A 27,443-nucleotide genomic window follows, 5' to 3' on the forward strand; every position below is an offset into this window, starting at 1 on the left:
GAACATGTCATCACAGCAAAGCTGTTCATAAGCTGAATCGATCTGCATTCAGCTCCTGGAACTCTCTACTCTGTGCCAGTTCACCAGTTCTCTGACATAATTCACAGCCAACACTGGAAAACCATGAAAAGCTTTTTGGAGATCCTGCATCATCCTGGCATGTCAACATCTTACAGCAATATGTTCTCTTGTGAACACAGTTTATAAGACAATGCAGGTAAGAGGTCCTACAAAAAAAACCCAAAATGTATCCAAGTTTCTCACTCCTTCTTAATAAAAGCAGGAGAATCAAAGCCTAAAGAAGGGTAGTACGAATTCACTCAACACAAAAATGATGCATGTGACAAACTATGACTGTTTTGTTTTAAATCTTCGATGACAAGATTTTTATTAACTCAAGTTACGGTTGGAGATGAATTCTGATCTCTAGAACAGCTCGTTTCCCCAGTTCATCTCTGCCAAATGCTGCCGATGCTATATGCTACAGGTAGTCGTTTCGAGCCTTTCAATTTTTTTTTGCTGCTTATCTCATTGCGAATGGGGAGTTTCTAGGGAGAGAAGTCTAGACTGTCAAGATCAACTGAGTTCCTGTGCTGGAGCATTGCCGACTGCTAGACGATGGCTCACAATCTCCCCACAGCCCCTCCCCCATTCTGATTCTCTCCACAGATCCAAGAGAAGCCTTTCTGTGAGCTGGCGCTTGTTAGCAGGAAAGATAGCTCTTCTTGCAACTACCTTTAAAGCTGAGAAACAAAGCCCCTATGTACGAAAAGAAAGCTCCATGTTACCTTAAAGCAGTGATCTAATGCCAGAATAACATATGCCTCCATTTCAGGTAACAAGCTCCAAGCAGCCTCCTTATATTAACATGTTTTTTATATTGCTTGCCTTACAGACAGTGTTTACTTTACCAGGAAGATACCCATCACATCACTGTAAAAGTAGCCTTATTTTGCTGGCATTGGTAACGACACAGAACACAGAAAACAAAACTACTTCAAATGCAAGAGACAGCCTGGGGGGGGGAGAAGGTTGCAATCGCAACTTCCAACAGCATTATGAATTAAGAGCTGACACTGCGTCGGACTGCATTACTGTTGATGGAGAACTACCCTGAACTAACTGCAAAAGCTTTATTGTGGCCTTGCCTCATAATCTATAAGGAAAAATATTCCCAATAAGAGACTTTATTTGATGAGAAAGGTGCAAAGGGCAATAGTGGATAAACATATCTGCTGTATAGGGATAACAAAAATTTAAATAAGATCCAAGCTACAAATGAAAGTAAAATCTTAGGATCTATACCAGCTTAAGGGTCATGTTCTTTTTTCCTCCTATAATGAATCTTCTTTCTCTGGCTTAACAGCCGCCTGAAAGATTGGTCTGAATCCAGCAGAGAAAGATTCCCTGTGGCCCCTCACCTCTGTAAGATGAGTCTTATCATAGTCTCTGCGGTGCAGATAGATGCACTGACTCAGCAGAGAGTACAGCCTCTCCAGCTGATCCACAGTGTAGTTTTCACTCTTCTTGGTTACCAGCTCCAAGAGACCCTGCAAGAGAGTAATGACAAAATATTACAGGTTGCAGCCCTGGCTTTGCTTTTATCTCTCAATATACTTTATAATGTCGATACAATTTCATAACTCCATAATCCTGCCTGAAGACAGGGACCTGTGAAAGAATACTTCCTACAAAATATAAAAACAAATGAGTCTCTTCCATAATTGCTACCATAAGTCTACTCCTGATTTGTCAAAATTCAGTTGCCTTCTTAAAATAAAGAGGTTGTGAAAAGCCGATGCCCCTCTCATTTTTGAATGAGTTTCCCCAGGTACTGAAAGATTAAGCAGCGTTTTAGAGAAACGGTTGTAAGATTTGTTTTACGTAATTCAGCGACTTCAAATTTATTTGCAACAAAATTCCTGTTCTTTCATGTCACAAACTGTATAAAATATCTAAATTGGCAACATAAAAATGTATTTAAGATCTTTTTAAGAAACTGTATCGTATGTTTCCAGCCAATATCAACAATAAAAGTTATGTTGTCTGCACATAAATGTGCACCTGTACATGGAAGTTTTTTGGGGGGTTTTGTCACAAAATTCATCTTCTGATCTCTTGTACTTATTTTGAATATTCATGAATGTACGTAATAAGGGACAGGTTAAATCCACACTGAAAACCACAAAGTGGATAAAAAGGTTTCAGCTGCAGAGCCTTCTTCATGTTCCTTAGCAGCTCAATGCTGATGCCAGTGCCCCAGCTCAATCCTACTTAGAATATTTTCTGCTTTACCCGAGTTTTTTTGTCCGAGTTTGTTTGTAAAATCAATACAATTTACAAAAAACATCAAGGCATATTTGATTCATTTATGTTAGATTTACATTATTATAAATTGTATCTTAAACATATAGTGCTTTTCAACCAAATGCACTTTACACACAGTAGAGGATCCACTTTTAAAACAAAACCAGATTTAAGGAGGAACTCCTGGGGGGTAAGAGTGCAAGCCCGTAGTGGAACATAGCCAAGGTTTCGAAAAGTTTCATGGGATTGTCAATGACCAAGAAGTCAGGACCGTTGTCCAACACCTCACCCAAAACAGAGCACCTCCTACCTTGTCACCACACACTGGCATTAGTTTAAAGTCAGGGGGAAGAGCACCACCTATTGGTCAAGCAACATCACAGCAGCACCCTGATTTCCCCTGAGGTCTCATGTTCCAATACTGACCAGCTTCTGACATCATAATAATAATAATTGCTTACACCTTTTTCTGGACACTCCACTTAAAGCGCTTTAGAGGTAATGGGGACTCCCCTCCACCACCACCAATGTGCAGCACCACCTGGATGATGCGACGGCAGCCATAGTGTGCCAGAACGCTCACCTATCAGTGGGGAGGAGAGCAGAGTAATGAAGCCAATTCATAGAGGGGGATTGTTAGGAGACCATGATTGATAAAGGTTTCTCTTTTCGAGAAACGTCCTGGGATTTTTAATGACCACAGAGAGTCAGGACCTCGGTTTTATGTCTCATCTGAAGGACGGCGCCTGTTTACAGTATAGTGTCCCCGTCACTACACTGGGGCATTAGGACCCACATGAGCCGCAGGGTGAGCGCCTCCTGCTGGCCCCACTAACACCTCTTCCAGCAGCAACCTTAGTTTTTCCCAGGAGGTTTCCCATCCAGGTACTGACCAGGCTCACACCTGCTTAGCTTCAGTGGGTTGCCAGTTGTGAGTTGCAGGGTGATATGGCTGCTGCCTATAAGGCTGACATCAGACTATAAGGTGATAACACATCTGCCTTAAAAAGGGAAGTTTAAAAAATTCCAAAATCAATCCTCACACTAGGCGATCCTAAAATATTTAATAACACTGTACTGCTTTGAATTAAAAAAAATGCACATTCAAAATCAAAATTCATATAATGAAGGCAGAAACTGTCTTTTAGATGGCAGTTTTGGGAATGAATCAAGGAACATTTCAAAGATTTATCAAAAAATATTCTTACACAATCACTTTCAATAAGGACTTTACATTAACATAACACTTCACATCACTGTTCAATTAAAATGTACAAATTTCTGAAAGAACAAAATTCATACCCAAACATTTTGCCAACTTAAGACTCAAAACATTTGCTTTCGCCCCGGGGAAAAGTGCTCGTTTCCAACAGATCTCCCCCATTGCCTACAAAAAGCCAAATGAAACCCGGTCAATCTCTTAGATGGGATTTAAAAAGGCATTACAGCCATCCTTGAATTCCTCACAGCGAGGTCTCTGATACTAACTTTTTTCATCTTTTTAAGAAACTGTACATCACGGGAGGAATGATTTCCTCCCCATCTACCAACACTGCCTTCTTATTTATAAAGACAAAGAAAATCTGTCTTCAGGAAAGCTGTGGCTCTAGTGTCACAAAGATTGATTTTTTTTTTGACTGGGAGGAAGATACAATATTGCCACCAACACAGATATTCCTCTAAAATAAGATTCAAAACTCACAGTATTCTTTATCATTAAGCAAACTCTTTGAAGCACAAAACAAAAGATTGTGCTTGTCATGATACTCGTAGGTGAAATTCTTGTCACATCAAGAGAAATAACAACGGAGCAAAACTGGAGAAAAACTGTACCATGACATCTGAAGACCAGTTACAGATACTGGTGCATCTTTTGTCATCTTTTGTAATTGAAAAGCAGAAGAAATAAAGATCTGGAAAACTCCACTCTCCCCAAATCCAGCTAGATCCAGCTAAGGCATTATTCACAGGCTAGATGGAGAACAACACTGCTGCAAGGTGATACAATCACTACGTAGCTATCAGCACTATGTTCAACACACGGGGCAGCATGACTGCATGGTGTGCACTCACACCCAGAGTGTTTGAAGACTGTCCTGCCTTCACTGCAGGTACATAAGCATCATTAAGAACACAAAGGTTACGAAGGATAAAAGGCCACTCGACCCTTCACAATTGTTTGGTTGCTAGCAGCATACTGATCTACAGTATATATGTCATCCAGCTGTTTCTTGAGAATTGTGAGGAAAACATTTTCAACAACATTGCTTGGTAGCTTTCTCAAGATACCAAACACATTTTGAGGCCATTCTAAAACTCAAAACACATCCCCCTAACTTCCAGTTAAGCACCTGTGTTGCTGTTCACTGTTGAAGAGAAAGTAGTCCATTGGGTTCACTTTGAGATAACATTCCATGATTTTCACTACTCAAACCATGCCCATTGTAATCCACTCTGTCTCCAACAAAATAAACATTCTTAACCTGGTCACTTTAGGACATCCAAGCATCCACTTTCAAAACACATTACCCAGTACAGGTTGCAAGGGAGTCAAAGCCTATCCCGGCAAGTAACGGGCCCAAGGCAGGATACACACTGGACATGATGTCAGTCCAACACAGGGCAGATACATAGCACAAACACTCACACATTCACACCAGGGCCAACTTTCCCAGAAGCCAATTAACCTACCAGCACGTCTTTGGATTCTGGGAGGAAACCGGACAACCTGGAGGAAACCTATGTGAACACAAGGAAAACACACAAACGGCACACAGAGAGCACCCCAGGAATTAAACCCAGGGCCCCAGCACTGTGAGGCAGTAATGCTGAATCACTAAGCCGCCATGCCACCTCTTACGACATTCCACCTGGAATTACTGTCGTTGCTCTTCACCGACATTATTCTAAGGCAGCGATCAGAATGGTGTGCCAACCAGAATTGCACAAAATATTTTAACGACATCCAACAAGTGCATTGTATAATGTTTAATATTTTAAGTTACATTCTACACTATTCACTGGATACCCTAGCATTTCTTAGGGTTTTTTAATTGCTTCTCCACATGGTTTGAAACAGGACAACGGTGAGTCAGCAATGTCCTAGAAACATAAGAGGCTGAAGTGGTAGTCGCCCAACCGGAACCGTGCCAGGAATGTTCAGAGCCACAGGAATAGGCGGACTCTACGTTAAGAAGCCACCGCTGTGAAATCACACTGATATGTCACAGCAGCCTTGTTTGCTAATAACAGGTTATTTTATGCTTTTTGAAAATATGTGAATGACGCCTACCTATTTTTGAAGCAGGACTACTGTTTAAGCAACAGCTTACCATTTACACATCTCTCTTACTCACCCACCCCTATTCATGACAGAAGTGTAGGGCAACCTGACAGCTCTGAAATAAATTAATGCACTGTGCCAATCAAAAACAGATGGAGGAACCGAAGCACTCTTCCTCCCCTAAAGATTTAAGGAAAAGCAAGGCATGCACAGCATATAAGTCACTCAGGTAAAGCCATTTTAAAAACTATCTTCAATGATGAACGGGAACATTCTCTCTCTCAGTTTCTCCATTTGGCTTTCAGTAAAGTACCCTGAACTGACAATATTTACTCGTCATATATATTTATATTGGGGGGGAAATAAATTAAAATCGAGCACAAATGCTCAAATAATCTCTCTCCTTATCCATCTTTACAACTAAGGCACCTTCACCTAAGAAAAAAAACCTCTAATGAAGTGTTGAAATACCCCCTGGGGAAAAAAGAAAAATTAAAAAAACACAGTGGCAATCAAATAAAAGTGAAATCACTACTAATTTTGTAATGTTATATAGATAATAATTAAAAGGATGAAGCATGATAAAATACAATTTCAATAAAATTAAATGTGTCATTAAACTGTTACCTTAAAACAAAAGTTAATATGCTAAGGACTAAGGACTGTGGTCAAAACAGTACATTTTGAGGAGACCTGATAGACGTATCTGAAACTCTTAAAGACTTAGACAATTTCCACCCGGACTTTCAGAATTAACAGTGAAACATGAATCAAATTGCACAAGTGGAAAGCATTCTGTTGTATTGAAAGCTCAGTCCGACAGCACAGAGATCTTCTCTCACAAAATTCAGAAACACCTCTAAGCTACAGGATGCACACAGTAATGTCCTACAGTGACAGGCTACAACAACTGAATTTTAATCGCGTACAGGAAAGACTACAAGAGGATCAGATTCAAGCCTTCAATATCCTCAAAGGTTTTGACAAATCTACTGGATTTCTTCATACTTAGCTGTGAAGCACAAACTAGGAGGACATGAGTGGAAACCAAGCAGAATTACATTTGAGACTGAGAACAGGAGGCACTCTTTTACAAAAAAAACATGTGAGTATGGGTCAAACTGGCCAGCCACGTTGTCAAAGACAACAGCCTGTCTTCTTTCAAGAAACAGCTGAACAAGTCAGATCAATTACCTACTAGCAGAAAATGAGCCAGAAGGGCAAAGTGGCCTCCTCCCATCTCTGACCTTTCTAACATTTTTTAATTTGAGACAGGCTACGTTATGATAAACTATCTTCGTCCTCCTTCTCTTCTGCTTATATCAGGGTTACAGCCATGTTTTCCTTTCATTTAGAGAAGGACAGACTTTTTCCTTCATGCATTTAAAGGAAGAGAGCACGCTTTGATTGTGACTTGCTGGTGTGACACTATAGTGGATCAAAACGGGAAGCACAGTGAAACAGTGAGGTGCTATAAGTCCCTGGCTTAAATTAAAACAAGCAACATTCAAACCACACAAAAATAAAGGCAAAACAGGACTTACAGTGCCTTGCGAAAGTATTCCGCCCCCTTGAACTTTTCAACCTTTTGCCACATTTCAGGCTTCAAACATAAAGATATAATTTTTTTATTTTATGTGAAGAATCACCAACAAGTGGGACACAATTGTGAAGTGGAACGAAATCTATTGGATTTTTGAAACTTTTTTAACTAATAAAAAAATGAAAAGTGGGGCGTGCAAAATTATTCGGAAGTTCAGCGAGGATCTCTGAATGATCCAATGTTGTCCTAAATGACTGATGGTGATAAATAGAATCCACCTGTGTGTAATCAAGTCTCTGTATAAATGCACCTGCTCTGTGATAGTCTCAAGGTTCTGTTGAAAGCGCAGAGAGCATCATGAAGACCAAGGAACACACCAGGCAGGTCCGTAATACTGTTGTGGAGAAGTTTAAAGCCGGATTTGGATACAAAAAGATTTCCCAAGCTTCAAACATCCCAAGGAGCACTGTGCAAGCGATCATCTTGAAATGGAAGGAGTATCAGACCACTGCAAATCTACCAAGACCTGGCCGTCCCTCTAAACTTTCAGCTCAGACAAGGAGAAGACTGATCAGAGATGCAGCCAAGAGGCCCATGATCACTCTGGATGAACTGCAGAGAACTACAGCTGAGGTGGGAGAGTCTGTCCATAGGACAACAATCAGTCTTACACTGCACAAATCTGGCCTTTATGGAAGAGTGGCAAGAAGAAAGCCATTTCTCAAAGATATCCATAAAAAGTCTCGTCTAAAGTTTGCCACAAGCCACCTGGGAGACACCCCAAACATGTGGAAGAAGGTGCTCTGGTCAGATGAAACCAAAATCGAACTTTTTGGCCACAATGCAAAACGATATGTTTGGCGTAAAAGCAACACAGCTCATCACCCTCAACACACCATCCCCACTGTCAAACATGGTGGTGGCAGCATCATGGTTTGGGCCTGCTTTTCTTCAGCAGGGACAGGGAAGATGGTTAAAATTGAGGGGAAGATGGATGCAGCCAAATACAGGACCATTCTGGATGAAAACCTGTTGGAGTCTGCAAAAGACCTGAAACTGGGACGGAGATTTATCTTCCAACAAGACAATGATCCCAAACATACAGCAAAATCTACAAAGGAATGGTTCACAAATAAACGTATCCAGGTGTTTGAATGGCCAAGTCAAAGTCCAGACCTGAATCCAATCGAGAATCTGTGGAAAGAGCTGAAAACTGCTGTTCACAAACGCTCTCCATCCAACCTCACTGAGCTCGAGCTGTTTTGCAAGGAAGAATGGGCAAGAATTTCAGTCTCTCGATGTGCAAAACTGATAGAGACATACCCCAAGCGACTTGCAGCTGTAATCGCAGCAAAAGGTGGCTCTACAAAGTATTAACGCAAGGGGGCCGAATAATTTTGCACGCCCCACTTTTCATTTTTTTATTAGTTAAAAAAGTTTCAAAAATCCAATAGATTTCGTTCCACTTCACAATTGTGTCCCACTTGTTGGTGATTCTTCACATAAAATAAAAAATTTATATCTTTATGTTTAAAGCCTGAAATGTGGCAAAAGGTTGAAAAGTTCAAGGGGGGCGAATACTTTCGCAAGGCACTGTAAGTACTGCAGTTTAGTCTTCAGAAATATAATAGCTATAATATGCTTGGATCTTCTCTAGGCACCTCCCACACAACTTTGATGGACCAAATGTGATAAGTACATTAAATGGGTCTTTCCTACAGGTCTCCAACAGTATTATCTGTTTTGCACAAACCCAACAAGAAGAATAAAATATCTTTCTATGTGGCACCATTTCATTTTACTCTCTTATGAAGAGAATGACGTAAGGTGGTCGTAGAACATTTCCTGAATTAATATAAACACAATATTACACTTATTAAACAGCTTCCTAAATATGGATTTTTGAGACCAGGGGTGTCCAAATCTGGTCCTGGAAAGCCACAGTCTAGCCAGTTATACAAGTCACCTTTAAATCATCGATTTGGAAACACCTGGAACAATATCACTTTGACCAATAAAGCAGGCGAATTCTGCAAGTAAGCAATTCAAGTGATGACTGGAAAGGAAAACGCCATCATTCTGTAGCTCTTAAGACCTACAGTACTTAATTCAGCTCTTGACATAACTGAACCAACTGAGTTACCACAAGCCCCAGGTTATTACAAAATGGTGATTTTGGGTTAACTTGTGAGACTGGGCTGCATTTCTCCTTGGCCCGAGTTGCTCCACCCCTATTCTGGACGGATTTCCTAAAAATAGACAGTGCTGTAGACAAAGACAAATGACTCAAACCCTAGTAACACCAAACAGAATTAAAATGTACTTTAATGCAATGTATCACAACCTAACAGAAGTTATAAAATGATTTTTGAACCCCTGAAGTAGTGGATAGCATTAGCAGATCCCTAAAATCCTATTGTAATTAGTGAAGCTGCCTTTTCAAAGTGGTTTCAAAAGAAAACCAAGAACCGGCATAGAAAACCAAGAACCAGCTATACAACCATTGAAAAAACAAACCATTTTTCTGTTCTTTCTACCAAGATATTTTGTCTTCAATTTCTCAGTTGCCAAGTCAAACTACCACCTCCTTATACACATACTGGGTAGGCTTTTCAACAGTATTTCATTTATTGTGCTGCTGCTTCTCTGAAGCCAGTGTGAAGTCTGCTATAAATGACAGCAGACGGGGCAGGGAAGCGTCGATCAGTCTGGGACACAGAGGCACCAGGGCTGTCTCAGAGCCCCGAGGCCACTGGATGGAGATAATGGTGTGATATTAGGTGTCTCAGTAAGATGATAAGGTACAGATCAGTATGATGTTTCATGCTTTGAAAAATGATTTTACACCAATTATGTTCCCGTCCTCACTGAAGTCAAGCCAGTGGCCTCTATATTTCGCAGTGCTGGGAATCCAATTTACACTTGAATATTAGGTGAAACTCAGCATATCTAACTGAATAATGTCCAAAGTCCAGGGGAAGTTTTAAGCTCCAGGTGTGTCAATCAAATCAATATATGGTTGCATGTCTGCTCATAACTGCAAAAGGTGCAATGTGCACTCTGGAAGTATATAATTTTATACCTTCAATTTTAAGTTACCTGAAAGCCTGAATCACATTATTGCTGAAAAACTATTACTCAGAGTATGTTTAAGCTAGCACACTTCAAGATTATTCCCCACTGGATCACTCAAGGAACAATACAAAGGCATTTTGGCCAAATAGTAGAAAAAAAAATAAGTTGCTTAAGAAACACACAATTGTCAAACAAAAGCACTAGAGTAGAGTTACTGTAGAGTTTACTAACCACAACTGTAAATATAGAGGATTCATAATTGAGGAGCAGTTGACAAAAGAAAAAGAAATTGTCATTTAAAATTTAAAGTGCTTAACAGGTTTCAGAAAAAATAAGGGATGAGAAAAAAAATGACCACAACATGAAACCACCATCATAAATTAAAGACCCTGTGCATCACACCCTAAAAATTAATTTCTCCTTTATATTGTTTATATCATCAAATTGCCTGGGAAAAAACCCCAAAAGAATGCATGCAGTGACAGCCCCAGTGTGCCATCACTAAAACAGATACTATATTTTCATGGGAAAGTGAGAAGTTGAATTTCTTTTCCCAAAATATATTACATTCCAGTCACGTTAGGAAGCTACTGTGCCCTAGTATCTATGATTATTTCTATCCATATATAAAGCTACGCCCACCTACCCTTTTAAGACCAGTAATGGAGCTGCCCTCAATTTCTGAAGGCCAGTGTATACTTCCAATGACCTGCTGTAACCCTTCAGCTGTACTGTGCCCTTGCCCCAGCAGGCTCAGTGGTGTCACAGCTGCAGCTGCTTGAGCTGTAAAACTATGCGACGAGACACTAATACTTTCTGGGCCAGCACACAACTCAGAAATCCATTTCTCAAAACTAGAAAACAAAGCAACAACATAAAATAGGTAAGGCTGAAAGAGGAGAGGGGACTGCAGAGATGGTGATTTAAAAGTGCTGGACAGGTTGTTTGTCAAAGATCCTACATTCTTGCTATTATTAAGCATGCACTTTAGGACAAATTCAGCCAGGCTTGAGGTAGAGGCATACAACACAGAAATAAAACACTTAATTTGATTGTGTATAAACCATTTACTGTGGTTAATAAAACCCACCTGTTTTACCATAATGACTTGAGTTTAAGAATAATTGTTCGTATCTGGGTCAAGTCCTTTCAAGGACTTCTTCATTCAGTGTAGAGAAAGCCTTGTCACTGATTGTTAATGCTTTCAAGTCTCCCAGAATGGCAATGGACAGACACTTTCTACTGCTTTTTTCGGCACACTGCTGCTAAGAATCATTTTCAAAAGCAATTTGAAAGATTGTTCATATCTCTGGCACTACCCAGATCACCACAAAACAAGAAAAAACAGCCAATTCTTGCTTGACAGTGTTCCTCAGTCATTTATTTAGTCGCTTGTTCTGTTGGTTTGAGTATTTTAGGAGTATTTTCAAGAATTAAATCAGAGTAACAAGACGCAGTTGGTTTGCTGTGTTTGGATTTGTGTTTTTACATTATTTTGCACATTTGATTAGGTCTTATTGCATTCCTCAGCACAAAGGCATTACCCTTTATTTTCTTTCTTCACATACTTAGTGCTTTTCACTTCAGAGACTATTGCTAAGAATGGATGCTTGTTTCACAGCACTGAAAAGGCTAGCTTGTGTTACTTCTTGAGAGTTGATGATATGATGAATGTCAGCTTCACGCACTGTTAAACAAATGGCATAAATTGTATCTTTGCCATTTTACGACTTCTTGAATCTGTCGCTCATCGCTTCTGCATGGAACTGGGAGAATGGTGTTCACCATGTCAGGCACCTGACGAGCTGGCGAGTGATTTCCACTTTCTACACATGTGGAATCAGATCGATACCATGATTTATGAGAGACGTTACAAAGTACTCTGACCTTGGAGAGGAGTGCAAGTTACTTTCTTCTAACAGGATGTCGCATGTGGAGATCTGCTCAGGAACCATGAGGCAATCCTTCCAGCAACAAAACTCCTCTTGCTTGAATTAACATTCAAATTCCTTAACCGTTCTCTGAAAGAATTCCCTCGACACTTGTTTTCGTCCCTGTGTACGACTTCAAGCAATTTCAGAAAACTGCATCATTATCCCTATTTTTTTAAAGCTCCAGCTTAAACAGCTAAAAAAACTGATTTTAAAGAATAACCTGGCTCTGTTTTTCATTAATAGACTGGCAAAGTATTTTGGTCTATATTTCATTAGCATTTTCATTTATTTTACTTATATAATGGCATGTTTTGATTACCATTTCCCCAGTATTCCTTAATATATATTTTTTCTTTCTACCCTTTTCTGTATTGCTTATCCATTTTTAACCACTAAGATACTGAATGCAACCTATAAACGTCAAAAATCACAAGTTAAATTTTCCTTGAATGTTTCATGGTCATCTCAGTCTTTCAATGACCGGAATCTCAGGAATACATGGTACACAACCTACTGTGTACCTTAAGAGAAGGTATACAGCCCTAGACCCTCATAATACTGTGACAGGTTTTGTAATTTATAAATATACTGTATAACTGGGGATCTAAGACCAAAGCAGACAGAGGACTGCAAACAGGAGGAATACTGGACTATATGTCTATATATATGAAATATTTACATTGACCCCATTGCAACTGTGGTAATAGTTATGTATCCTGTCTTTCATTCTATCCTTATTTCAAATACAGAATAATAGAAATAAAAGGCAAAAGCAGATTAAAATATATTTATAGGTAAACTTCTTAAACTTTTCTAAAAGACCAAAAAAGTGCCAAGGAAATGGATTTCCCCTTAAAAACAGTACAAAAAATACAAAAAGTCAAAATGAGTCAACTACTTTCTCTTCTATCTCTGTGTCCTATCTCCGAGACTTGCATGAAATTCCACATTTCCCCCCCCCAAAAAAAGATTTTTCTTTACATTTGTTTTGTGCTCTTCTGAGCTCCATATTTTGACTTTTTCAGGCAGTGGTCTTACCGATAATCGCTCATGATCTACAACAAGTGGAGGGGTAGGTTCTACTGGATCCTCGGGCTGCTTCTCCACATTTATTGCTTTCAGCTGCTCTGAAAGTGTTTTTTTGCACTTCTTCATCTTGGTCGTGCCTACCATAAACAAGAAGTAGAAAGAAGCAGAGTCTCAGAACACATAAATATGAAAAAAAAGATGTTTCACATAACATACACATACGCATCTTTTATTGTGCATTTCGTGCTATAAAAAAATGATTAGCTGTATATCATTACAAGTTTTAACTATAACCATAATGTGATTCATTGCAGGTTACCTGAAAGGTGGCATACACTGACGGATGCAACCTGACAAAAGAACGCCCCCTTCCAAGAGACTACTATTCACTATAATTTATCTCGACCAATGTATAATTCACAGGAAAATCATCATCGACTACTCCACTGTCTCATTCTGCAGACTCTTTGCTTGGGGAACATGCAGCAATAAATCTAGCAGGAATGATGCCTACAGGCCTGCAAGAGACGGAGCTAGGCTCTGAATTAATGGGCATGTTACGGAGCAGGGCAGCCAGAGGAAGGAAAATGAAAAGGCAGAAAGCAAGAAAGAAATAGTAGTCTTAATGGCACCTCTAAACATGCTTTAACTAGTAAAAAAACACCATAAATGTCTTTGTTTTAACATAGTGCACCCTTCATTACAGTCCCTTAAGGAGATCCTGGCGATCCATCCATTTAAATCCTACAACAGCTGTAAATTGTTAGCCAGTCTTACCAGCTAAGAGTCACAAGTATGAACTAATGGTTATGAGGAGAAACAAGAAACAAAGTAATGGACCTCTGTTCCTGGAGGGCCACATTCATGCAAGACAGTCCAATTCATCATTTGCTCTAAAACTCAGTGCTGACTTCCTGCAAGAAGAAAAGTGGTCCAATGAAACCCATTATGATGCCTACCAATGGCCCTGCTGCAATGTGCAATTGAAAAAGACTCAATCCAAAATAAATGTTAGCAGAGTTTAAGCTTTTCAAGCTTTGAGTTTTAAGCACTTTACACAGTTTCAAATTTACCTTCATTTTCATGGTCCCCCTCTTTAAGGTCAGAGGTGGTCTCCTGTGGCACACCGCTCCCAGAACTGCCCACTTTCACCTCTTCTTGCTTTTCACAAAAAGCGCTCTTCTTCTCTCCTTCCATGGTCTCTACAGTCTGGGAGGTATCATCTGGGAGAGCAGGGGCTGCAGAGGCTCTGGCTTCAACAGCGATCACCTTATCTTCAGATAAGGTCTCGCTATCCAGACTGTCCAAAGACTCGTCGCCATTCATGCAATCCTGCTGTTTCACGGGGGTGGGCTTGAGCCCGGGTTCGGAGAGCTTCCTGCTGGATTCATCTTGCTTAGGCCAGTTGTCTGGTTCGGGCACACTGGACACCGGGGGCTCATTGGAGCTCTCTTCTTCAGTGGAGACCAGGTGCCCGTTCTCATGCCCATCCTCCCCGTTCTCTGCTGGCAGCTCCATGGCATCACAGGACGACTCGTCGTGGGTCAGAGAGGTGTCGGGCGGCTCCTCCCCGACTGCATCTTCGGGGCCCTCCGTGCTGGCGTCCAGCTCCCCGCAGTCAGCGGGCTCGCTGTCCTCTCCGCCGGGCTCCCCTCCTCCATCCTCCCCCTCCTTCTTCAGGTAGCTCTTCTTCTTACGGATGATGCCCCGACCCCAGGGGGGCCTCCTCCTCGTCTTGCGCTTGATGTGATCTGCAAAAGCACAAGAGACACCGCTGCCTTAGGCTTCCGAAAGTTCCCAGAACAGTAACACAGCTTCCCCTCACCACCCATCGCCTGGCGCGGGCCCCTCCATGCGCATATTGGCACTTCCTTACACAACGGGGTGCGGGAATAAGAAACAAACTACCCTGCCCTGTTGTTGAAGCCAACATTCGCCTTGATGTGTAACCCAAGACACATTTCCATCTCCCAGCCTCCTCTGCCCCTTCCATTTTCTTCTTTCTCCACTATATTCTCCTTATTTTCCCCAGTAAATCAAAGCCACTATGCTAACTTCCCACGTTACTACTCAACTACAGGCCTTAACCAACAGACTGCACATCCTCCAGCCTGCACGCTGCCCTGGTGTGCAGGAGTCTCCATCAGCGGGTCTTTCTAAAGAAGCTGCGGCTGAGCATGTCAACACTCTGGGGGGACTGAACCCCGGACTCAGTATTTATATTGTCTCAGGTGATTTTCACCTCTCGGTAAATGTGAAGTTAACAGCCGTGTTTATCTTTTTTCAATGTTGTCCCAGTTTTTAAAATTTTCCTGAAATTCAGTTCTGCTTTTGGCATTAGGATGCTAAGGAATTCTGTGAAAATATAAAAATCCACAAAGAGAAACCACTAGGCCATCTTTATTTATGTCTTCATAACACTTTTTGGGCTGAATCAATTGCTACCAAAAAACTGTTCATCCATGTAACTCTATGTATGGTTCTGCTCATGTATCTGCTTTTGGCTATGGAATGGTCTTATAATCTACTATGCAAAGTGACTTGCATATGCAGTATAAGGTCTTTTTTTTAGCATTTAAAAAAATGTTTTATCTCCTTAATTTTTTATTCTTTTATTCATGAAGCTTACTTTTGCTTTTAAGAACAAAACATATGAATCATCTTCAGCATTCCGACAATTTTTTTTCAAAAGCTAAAACTTTGTAATTCTGGACAGACGCAGAAGTTTCACAAATCAAAAACAAAATTAAATTCAAAACAGCCAGCCACAAGGGCTTGATTACTCCCTTTTTTCTCTTCTGCAGTGGAAACAAATTAGAAATTAACATAAAAGCAAAGCCTCGTAATGTGCTATTAACCAGTTGTTTTGCATTCACAAAATCTGAACCAGATCAGCAAAAATACAGGACTTAAATGCAAATGCTCAAAAACACACATAGTGAATTCGAAATGGATAATATTACCACCATCTTTGCATCTGGAATTTGGAATTTGTTTCATTCTGCGTGAAGCAAACCCCATCCCCTTTAACTCACGGCTCTGCGCTGCAAGAACGGGAAGGATGATTTTGTTTATCTACCAGAGAAACCAACCGCAAGACAATGAGCCTCCTTCACGAACTATAAAACAAAAAAACAGGGACAGAACAAGAACACCACGCAGCTGCATACAAGACAAAAGGCAAGCACGCCACCGGGACGTGAAGAAAATCATTGCAGCAGATGGCCGGTAAGAAAAACCTTCATCTAAACTGCAGCAAATATGTTGCAGTGAGCAAGCGAAGGGGCTTAATGTAATGAAAACCCGAGCAAGTCAATTCTTATTGTTTTTGAGATCTTTCAAGATCTTTCAAACCTTCCCACCCCCACCTAATTACAAATACAGTATATACACACACTCTCGCATGCTGGGTGACTACCTCCTAGAATTCAATTTCGCAATCTGCTGGAGGGCATGCCTGTTCCAAGAAACTGGGTTTTGTGTCTCTGCAAAACCAGCTTAGTCAGATCCCAGTGAGTCCGGCCAGGAAGGTCTTACTCTGCAGAAAGCAGAGCCAGCACAGAACTAAAGAGGGAAGAGGACTGAAGGCACGAGAGCTGCAGAGCTTTCTTGATTTAAGAACATCAGAAGCTTGATACCCCACAATCAGAGCTGATGCACTATTCTAAATTACTTGCACACACAGACAGCCAAAACAAGATTCCAGTTTAAGATTAATTTGGCCACCATGACACTAAGGAGACTGATCAGTAGAACTGAATTTTCTGGGGGGTGTCCAGGTACTGAACAGCAGAAAAGCGGGAATAAATCATTACATCGTGCAAAGTCCACATTTTAAAATATCGCTCATCCTTCATTAATAATAAATGATTTCAATAATTAAATAAAATGTTAAGTTTTCTGACTTCTCACTTTACTTTTTTAAAGTATGTTAAGAACCAAGGCAATTAGAGAAAAGAGCAGCTGGGGATGTTGCTGCACTGGGTACCCCACTGTGCCCACTGTATGCTGTGACCTCGTTGCCCCATGCAGACGACCCCTCTGGAGAAACACTGCTCCAATTAGTACATCAGAATGCACAATTGCCAAACACTGAATTAAGAGGAAATGCATTGTACTGTACAGCTGACCAGGAGGGAAAGATCTATTAAAGAAATAATTCTATCCATATTCATGCAGATGATCCTGACAATGGAATCAGCACTACTGTCAATCAAAAAAAAAAGTTTGCCTGGAGGGCAGCATTTTAGAATTAAAATTTCACTGTTGTTTAATCTTAAACATATTTAACTTTTCAAAGTACATACCATTATAGTGGAAATTAAACACTGAAAATAAAGAAAGAAGAAAATCTGCTTGCTGTATTATAATGCCTGGGAAAAAGAGCTGAGTTTTATTATTAAAATTACTTTTCTGGTATAATACGTTCTATAAGGAGATTCATTTTTTCCTTTGTCCTTTCTTTTAGAAACTATTTGCTTCTATTAGTTTGCAAAAAGGGCTTTAAGAATTATGATTAATATTTTAGCATATATTAAAAAATGTAAAAATCGCAGATAACGAAATGATGAAAATACTTATTGTCCCTTTTACAACAAATAATGCACAAACTATTATTAATGCCTTTGGACAATAATATACCCACAACATTCATGATTATGTGATGAATTTCTAGCATTTTAACTGTCCCATCCAGCAGAAACAACAACAAAGAAGAGAAAAGAGAATGCCTCAGCTCTTTAAATGCAGTTGTGGCTTCTTTTATAGCAGTTTTGATAAAAGTGATTTTCAACAGGAGGAGTGCTAATACAAGACACAGCAGAAGCCTTTACTCAAATGACACTGGAAACTTCAAAGACTACAAGCAGTTTTGGGACGCACTTACTTTAACGGTGTCTGTGAATCTCTACTAAGGGATTACTAGAAGACTCCTACCACACGTGGAGCTGAAACATTTCTTGAACACCAGGATGCAGTATTATGGAATGCTGTCCAAAGATAAGACTTTAGGATGGCAATCAGGCGGCCATCTTGGTTTACTCAGGTGCCCCACATATGCTCATCCTTGAGGTGGCAGAAATGGAGCAGGCAACATGGGGTGCATTTCCCTAAGCACATGATTACCTGGTGAGGGAATTTGAAGAACTGCTCCAATGTACAAAGTAAAATTCCAAAGCTGGTCTGTGTGTTATAAGGCCTGCAAATTTCCAAGTCAATTGATATAGTGGTTCCAAGACAGTGGATGTTTGCAGTTGGCAAACAAAATGGAGGTCAGGAGACCATTGTGGTTTACACTGCAATATTTTCTGTCCATTTAACAGGAGCTGCATAACAGGTTGCATATCAGCAAGCACTTGACGACCCCCCGTGGGTGTGATTAGCAGAGCAATGAGCAAGATGAAAATCAAAAGCTGTTTTGTTTGCTTGTTTTCTGCCATATCAATAGTAGTTAGTTTTTCTGAATATGTATAAAAAATTAAAAGAAACTGCATTCATTTTGGACCACACTCCCAACTCCATTTTGATATGTATATTCATCCAGTTGGTTCTAGCTGTATACTGAGCTGTACAAAGCTAACACTATTGGGTACATTTTGCCAAGCACATGGACAGCTGGTAAGGGAGCATAAAGCATTGCTGTTACATGCAAGTGCAGTTCCGAGGCAGATGCAATAAAAAGCTTCAAGTAAAAAAGAAAAACTATCTAGACAATACTACAATGCGGAAAATCAAAGCTACCCATCAAAGTTAAAAAGGAACTTTTTTTTCCAGCAAGCAGCTTCAAGCACAAAGCTTTAAGTGATAATACACAAAATTTATCTGAACATCTGTCATCTCAATATACTGTGTGATCAAGACACTGAATGCAGCTTGTACAGGTGAATAAGAAATTTCTTGGCCACATCTTTGGGGTGTACTGTAAGAAAGCAAGGCTTCTCTTGTACATAAGCTTGTCAGATCAACTCTAGTGCTCTAGTGGCACATCTCTGTTTAAAAGAAGAACCAGCTCATATACAGTACCTGAAGATCAATAACTGGCAGGAGCATCATCCTCCAATGCTTGTCAGAAATAATTTAAATAGGAAAATATAAGGGCTCAAAACCCATAAATCAGAAAAGCCTTAGTTGTTCTTTCTGGATTGGAACGCACTGTTATTCAGCAAAGAGGAAACTTATCAAGATGGTCACAGCAATGCAAGGCATCTCATTATTTTCCTGGAAATATTCCTATTATTTTCTTGACAATTTTCATTTACCTGGATTAGCAAGAACAGAGAATTCTATTTCATTACCAGCTGGAAATCAAAACTGAAAACAAAATGACTGAAAAAGTAGGCCCTACTACACAGCAAGCTGTTAGTAGAAGTATTTTACTGAATGCTTGACTCCAAACTCCAAAGGGAACCTGTGTAAGAAAGGGGAGAAATCTTGAAATCTTAGATAGTGTGATGTATTGTATAGCAGAGATCAAAGAAGGAAAATGTTCCTTACATAGTTTGACTGGTTTATAGGTGCTGGATAAAACTGCATTCAGGGTTGAACAATAACTAAGGAACACAGTGACTTGGCTATGAAACTGGACTCAGTGTCTCCAGGCCCTAGCAGTCACACTTAATAAAACAGTGGCTCCTCACTTTTCATGACAAGAGTCAATAAGATGTGATGTTGTTACCTTTTGAAACCCAGAATATAATGTTTAGTGATCAGTGTCCTTCACGCCTGGCTTGTTAATCACCCTGTTTCTCTGTTGGAACAAGCAGCTGTGATGGGCAAGAAAGCCACACCGTGGGACAAATCAAGCCAATCTATTACACATTTCATCGAGTTTGTTCAGTGCCATTGGAGACGTTCATCTATAGATTGTCTTGTCTGCTGGAGAAATTGGATATGAATGTGTCCTCATTCTACCCTATGGAACTAGGGCATTTTTCTTCTTGCCCTTTCACAACACTTCAGGTTTTGCAGTCGTGCTTTTTAATCATTATCTGTATGGCTTCTGTGCCCTTAGTGAGCTTCTGAATTGAAATCTCATTATTAAATGTCAGCTTGCTAAATCAAGTAATTATTCATAGCTGTGACTTTTTTATGCTGTGTTTACGTAACCTTTCCATTGCATTGAGGGGGGAAAAATATTATGTAAGAAGCTGTCCATGCATTTTTTTTTCCCCCTTTCGGGAGATTGCGCTTGTTATCCAGGAAAAAAAAAAGAATAAGTACTTCAAAGAAACATGCAGAGATTAATTCCATGCTGAAAAATTGTAGCCTTCCCCCACCTTTCAAAAATAGACAAATTTAAATCGACTTCTTTCTAAATATCTCCGTTTGTTTACAGATTGCTGCCTTCCTGATTTCCCCTAGAATGTCTCACAGATTTTCATCTTTTTGGACCCCTGTCATTTTTCCCCTACCCATTCTTACCTACTTTCATTTGTTCTTATTTGCATATTCCTGCTCTCTCCCGCATTCCCCCACACACTAAACGAAGGTTGCACATTGGCTTTCTTTTGTTACTTTCACTTCTTCCTTTGCAACAAACACACTCGAACCTCTAATCACTTCAATGACCTAAACCACCCGCTGTGAAGGGATCAATGGTTACAGGGCTATAATAATAATCAACAGCTTTACAATACACTAGTAAGACCTAATTTTGAATACTGGGGACAACTTTTACCAAGAGACAAAAACAGATAATGCTCCTCTAGGAATCAGGACAGAAAACAGGGACCAGATACAGTACACGCCAAGGCTTAAATGAACATCCTACTGTGAGAGGTTTAAGCTTTTTAATCCTGAGCAGAACAGTCTACGAAGGGAACAGATTCAAAATAAAATATATTCTTTACACTTGTATAGCACTTTTCTGGACACTCCACTCAAAGCAATTTACAAGTAATGGGGACTCCCCTCCAACACTAAAGTGCAGTCCACCTGGTTGATGCGATGGCACCCAGGGTGCACCAGTACGCTCACCACACATCAGCTATCAGCGGGGAGAATAATGAAGCCAATTCATAGATGGGGATTATTAGGAGGCCGTGATTGGCAAAGGCCAATGGGAAATGTGGCCAGGACACAGGTTTGACACTGTACTTTTCGAGGAAAGCAATGGAATTTTTTACGACCATGGAAAGTCAGGACCTCGGTTTTATATCTCATCCGAAGGACATTACCTTTTTTTTTTACAGTATTGTGTAATAGAGTTATTGGGAGTTAACCCAATGGACTCTTTCAGAATCAGCAAAGTGAGCCAGGGGACATAAGTGGGAAATGTATTTAAAACAGAGAACAGGTGGCACTTTGGACAAGCTACCCAGCCCTTGTTATCGAAGCTGGCTTCGTTGCATCTTCCAAGAAACAACTGGATGAGATCTTTGGATCACTTAACTACTATCAACCAAGCATGATTTGCTATGGGTCACTTTAGTTCCAGGCTTAAAATTTTAATGACCGGTCCATTTGCAGACTGAAAGTATCCACTGTCTTGGAATATAACATAAGAATTGTTATTGTGTGGTTTTAATAATGCATGCACATTTTAAGACATGAGGAGCATTCTAAATTTAGAACAGGCTGGAAAACATACTTCTGTTGGACAATCAGTGGGTGCTAGCAAAGGGAGTGTCACATTATTAATTAACAGCACTTACTAAGTGTTAAAAGCACCACAGATGTTTATATATTTTGGTACTGCAAGTATCATCATGTATTCAGTCCATCTTTAAAAAATTCACATGCTAAACATTCATCAACATAAAACAGTTAATTTCATTTCTGCTTAACCCTCTCATCTGTCAAGCATAAACAAAATCTTTATAATTCTTTTTTTAAAAAGAAAATGTATCCTTGGCTACTAGTTAACTTATAGCTAAGTCCAGTGGTTCTCAAACTTTTTGGACCAAGTACCACCCCTAATCCAACCAAAGCATCCAAGTACCACCTACAAGTCATCTCATAGGAACCCCAAAAATTCTCAATGACCAACATGACCGCGCGTGCACACACTCACATACACATATAATAAATATAACAACAATAAACTTTGTTTGATATATTAAAATATGGCTTCTCAAAGTGTTTTACAGAAAAAAAAACAACAACACATAAAAATAAAAAAGCACCATTTCAGTGAGAGGGGTGAGCCTGTTTAGTCGAGCAAAGCAGATGTGAATTACTTTTTTGAGCCTTGATACAATTCACAACAGTCTAACAGATTTTAAATCGTCAGGCATTTTCTTGACGGCAAAGGTCTCGCGGTGGATGTTGCAATGAAACCATTAATTTCTGGAGCAACCTCTCTAATTCGTGCAACTACACCGCTGTGTCGGCTTGCCATTGCTCTATCACCGTCTGTACAAACTCCGACACATTTTATCCAGTCGATGCCATTCTCTTCGATAAATTCATTCAGAAGCTGAAATACGTGCTCTCCTGTAGATCCTGTTGGTAGCGGCTTACAGAACAGAAAGTCCTCACTGGACGTACCCTCAAACTCGTATCTAACGTAAACGAGCAAATTGGCCAAATCGACTACAGGCTCATCTAATTGCAGTGAAAAACATCTGCTCATCTTAACACGCTCTGTCAGCGTACTTTTGATATAATCCTTCATTTCAATAATTCTATGAATGACTGTCTTTCAGGGGGGGCAGCAGGTTGAGCTGTTCAGCAGCTTTTTCTCCACACATAATAGTGTGGGGCTTACCTGCTTTAGCAATCCACAAGCTTGCATTTTTCCACGTTTCCGTTTTTATTTCAGTGTTTATTTTAAGTATTTATTTCATGTGCATGGGAAAGAAACACAGAGACGCTCTGTGTATTTTTCTCAAATTAACTTAGAACAGTTCTTAAATATTTTTCTGTTATTTTTCACGCTTTCTTGTGCTCACAAGATTACCAGCGTTCGTAGCACACATTTCTATGCATTCCTGTGTAACGTTGGCATTGTTCCAAAATCACGCACATTCTCCTTTCTCCCTATTTGCTGGAGATACAGTAGCTTTTTTTAAATACAATTGGTCATTTGCATCCGTAGCACGCATTCCTATAGAGTGGTATAGAATTACAGAGTATCTCTTGTGTCCACTGAACTATTAGCGCGCACTGTATCGTAGTACGTAGGCTGCGTATTCGACACGTATTAAAATACAAAATATGAAAACCCGTCCCGATTTTTCAGCGCACACGACACAGTTCCAGGGTCATTTGGCGTACCACCTGGCGGCACGCCACTTACCACTGCAGGTACGCGTACCACAGTTTGAGAACCACTGGCTTAGTCTATAGACAAGAGTTTACAAGAAACCCTCTTCGGGCTCCATGACAAAGTCCCAATGATCAGCAACTTGGGTGGATGGAAACTGCCCCCTTTCCAGTTCAGGAAACTGAACTGAAACCAGCATACTGATCTCCTTATATATTGCCAAGCCAACTGGGAGAAAACTAAAGGAGATTTAAAAGCTACTACTCTTGCAATGTCTGATGCCCCCATCAAGGCACAGGGCTACACAGATCACCTCCTACGCTAAGCCTGTAATCAGAAGTAGCTTTTGTCTCTAAACAAATCTCACCGGGACAGGCCGAGTCAGCCAGGGACAGCCGATTCTGATACGCTTGATCCGAGGGGATGATTTATGTGCCTGACTAATGAAAAAAGGGATCTCTGATTGAGCTCCAGCAGTGCATTTCTGACATGATGTGTTTTTGGATACTCTCCAATATTAATGTGCTCAGTACTAAGCACATACAAATTCTGTGACTTATGACTTGCGACTTGCTGGGTACATGCCGTACTAAATAAAATGGAAAAACACTGCCCCCACAGTGTATCAAATTTAATTAGTGGAAGAGATGTTCGGCAAAAAAAAAGGAGGAAAATACCCTTTTTCCATCCAAATGCAGGTCAATCCTCTGACCTGCACACCTGCCTCCACGGTCTTAAAGGGGCGAGTAGGAGCAGCCATGCCTACTGGCTGAACCCATTCTTACAGTTATCCTTGCTGATTAACACTCCACACAATCAGCAGTGCTGTATGAGCTGCTCCATCATGCCTTAAATTCCAAATCAGCTCCAACAGCCTGGCTCACTCAAACCAACAAGTGTGCCTTCAAAGACAGCAAAGATCACATAGATGAAGTATTGATCTTACAAGGCAGATAGTGAGATGTGCTGGACCTGACCCTGGAGGACACCGGTGGTACGGAATGCATGCTGTCGGGTGATCAATGAAAGGATCGGTTTTAAACAACATTATTAACGGAATAAAATATTTCATTCCATTTCTGGCGAGGAATCAGCATGCTCCATTTGATTCATCGCGCCTCCTCCAGAATCCTTCTTTTTCGGCATTTATCTAATGGGAAAGCCTAAGACAGCTTCACAATTAAAACATCAAGCACATACAAAATACATTTATGGGCAGTGAGAGTGCCACTGTTTTTTGCAGTCTAAAGACATATTTTCATTTACACATATATTTGACTTACATAAAGTGCAGTGAGGCTAAAACCTCCAGCAATTTTAGCATTGATGTAGTGTTGCCCATCTTCTCCTCCCAGTCCAAGTCTGAAGTCAGTCAGGCAGTAGCCAGTCTGAGAAAACTCTAAATAACCTTCTGAGCTCCAGGTCATGAGGGTAACTAGTATTTTCTGCCTCAGTCAAATGGAGTCACAGAAGCACATCGAATGGAACCCAACACCAAGATGTATTTAAGATGTAAATTAAAAATCCTTAATTAGTATCCCAATAAGTTATTTGTAAAAACAGACACCTGTTGGATTTGGGACTGGGAAGAGTTAAAAATGAATTATAAATGTTAACAGGCTATTTTGAAGTTCAATCTGGATAGGTGTGTCAAAGGCTGCATTATTTTCTCATTTAAAAATGAAATGTTGTATGCATCTTAATGATCACCCTGTCACAGAAGTTTCGATTTCATAAACAAAAGCAAAGTGCATGTACTTTTCACTATTTTTGTCATCCTACTGCACATACTGTACTGTCCATAACATCCCAATGTCACTACAGGGATCCAGCTTTTCTGCACATACAGCACAGTGAACTTTACTTTTTGGTTTGCATCTGGGAACATTTGTCAATCACTTTAGAAAATACATGCCGGTTTACACTCATGTAGTAAGCAAAACAATTAACTCTTCATCAGTTTTGTATAAGTCTTTGACACGCTCACTTATAGGTAATACATGCTACTAAACTTCAGTTAAAAGACGTGTTCATGTATGCAAATTATTTTATAAATGCTCTTATGTAGCCAGTCGGCAAGCAAAATGTGTATAAGTTAATGAAATAATTAATTTTTAAAATGGTTTGAAGAGCTATTCAAATAAAAAAAAACTCAGACAAGTTCCAAAAACTTTGACTCTCATGCGGATGTAAGGAAAGCTGTACCGTCTTGTTCACCCAGCTGTGGTTTAGGTGGGTAACGGACAATTCACGCCACGGAATTCAACTTAAAGCAGTATCTTTATAAAGATATAGGCATGTTATGGAAGAGCATCTGGAAAAAAAAACTCACTTTCAGCAAAAATATGCACAGGTGGTTAGCAGATGCTGCCCTTCAAGTAGCACTACAATAACTCTGTGGAGAACACTGCAAAGGCATGACCATAAATTAATGACTTGGGATGTTGTGTGTACAAAATTAAGTTTACCCTTCTTCACTCAAAAATTATGGACATGCTCATTTTTTTTCAGAAGTACAGGGCACTCAATTCTTAATTCATACTAATTCTAAGATGTGAGAAGTGAGCACCCTCAAAATGTATTCACACCATTTATTTCCTGCAACTATTAGGCTTTCATCAGGGAGGTTTAAAAGCTATAATGCTTTTGCCAACTATTAAACCTTTTCTTGTGCAAATTAAAATAATAATTTGTAGATACTTTTGGTGTGCAATGGCATTTTGATTCTAAAGGCATAAAAAGAAATGACCATTCTTTATATAACAAACACTTTCTCAATTTGACTTTAAAACATTAAAATTAAGAATATAAAAACATATTTGGATTTTTTACAAAGAAATATATTACCTTTAATATTTTTTTTCTAAGACATAATTCAGATACTGTCGTGATGGACCTCTGCAAAGACATTCTCATCCTTCCCCAGGTCACAACTGACCCTGGGGACTGAAAAGAACGGTATCTGCTCTTCGTTAAGCATGGCATTGTGTGCATGGAAGCAACACATTAGAAAGCAATCTTAGCATTACTTCTAGCACCAAGAAATATTCTGTGTAACTGCAGCGTCACTGAAGTGAACTAGGAACATTTACAATAATGAAGTTTTAATAGTTTTGAATTGCTAGGGTAACAGAACTGACAATACACAAAGACACGAGGTAACCCATAAGCCTGCTGTTTTTTTTTTTTGCACCAGATGAGTTCTTCATCACAAGCTATTTTTTTTTACATTTTCTACTAAAGTCCTTTTTAAGCGTGCTTTCATCTTTCAAAAGCTGAATGAAATTTATAAATGATGTGAGTCCTGTGATAACTGGACAGTCTCAGGTCTGGTCTCTTTCAGGTATGCTAGTAGACTTACGCAGAAGGATAAACTGACTCACTGTGGACTGCGGGAGTGTCCTGTACAGTGTGTCTCTGTGTCTGGTCATCATCAATTGATTACCTTTTCAGAACAACTTGTAAATAAGGGAGCATATTTTTTTACTTAGCAAGTTGAAGAGAGATTGCAAGCTCTGTGTGCTCATGTTCTTGGATATAACACACTTCAGGATATTTTTTAAATCAAGGACTCAATGCAGAAAAAAAGTCTAAACTAGCAAGCAGATGAGTTATAGGCACTGATTAACAGCACTGGTGTTTAAGGGCCCAGATGGAAAGAAACCCAGCTGACACTGGACTACTCTAGAATCAGGACTGACAACCACTGCACCAGGATACTGTGTGTGAATAATGGGTTCCTTGAACATAAGGTTACAAAGCAGAGGAAGCCATTCAGACCACCTTGACTGTTTGGCTGTACAGTATGTCCTACGTACAGTAGTTGTAAATAGTAACTATCTATCCAGGGATCTTATCCAGCAGCAGCTTCAGGGATTCCAGGGAATCAAGCTTCAACAAGAAGTGTTTTCCAGAACACTGTGACTAAACCCCATCTTAATCACCTTAATTCACCTTGTGTCCCGAGGTCCTGGATTCAACATTTGTTTTGAAGTCGTCTCCTGTGTTGACGTTTAAAGCATTTCAAGTCCCCTTGTAGCCTCCACAAAGTCTCCTCTATTCAAGGCT

At 39.9% G+C, this 27,443-nt stretch overlaps 1 protein-coding gene across 1 annotated transcript in view; it reads right to left on the reverse strand.

Moving 5' to 3' along the window:
• atad2b (ATPase family AAA domain containing 2B) overlaps positions 1–27,443 on the reverse strand; it is a 98,333-nt gene that overhangs the window by 7,042 nt on the left and 63,848 nt on the right. Inside the window, exons 25-27 of the mRNA XM_088626146.1 lie at positions 14,245–14,922; positions 13,181–13,308; positions 1,422–1,550 (exon numbers count right to left, since the gene is read on the reverse strand). Coding sequence (XP_088482272.1) covers positions 1,422–1,550; positions 13,181–13,308; positions 14,245–14,922 — 935 coding nt within the window. The remainder of the gene's footprint in view (positions 1–1,421; positions 1,551–13,180; positions 13,309–14,244; positions 14,923–27,443) is intronic.

Source organism: Lepisosteus platostomus, chromosome 3 (genome assembly GCF_059453375.1).
Source record: "Lepisosteus platostomus isolate fLepPlt1 chromosome 3, fLepPlt1.hap1, whole genome shotgun sequence".
Classification (NCBI taxonomy): domain Eukaryota; kingdom Metazoa; phylum Chordata; class Actinopteri; order Semionotiformes; family Lepisosteidae; genus Lepisosteus; species Lepisosteus platostomus.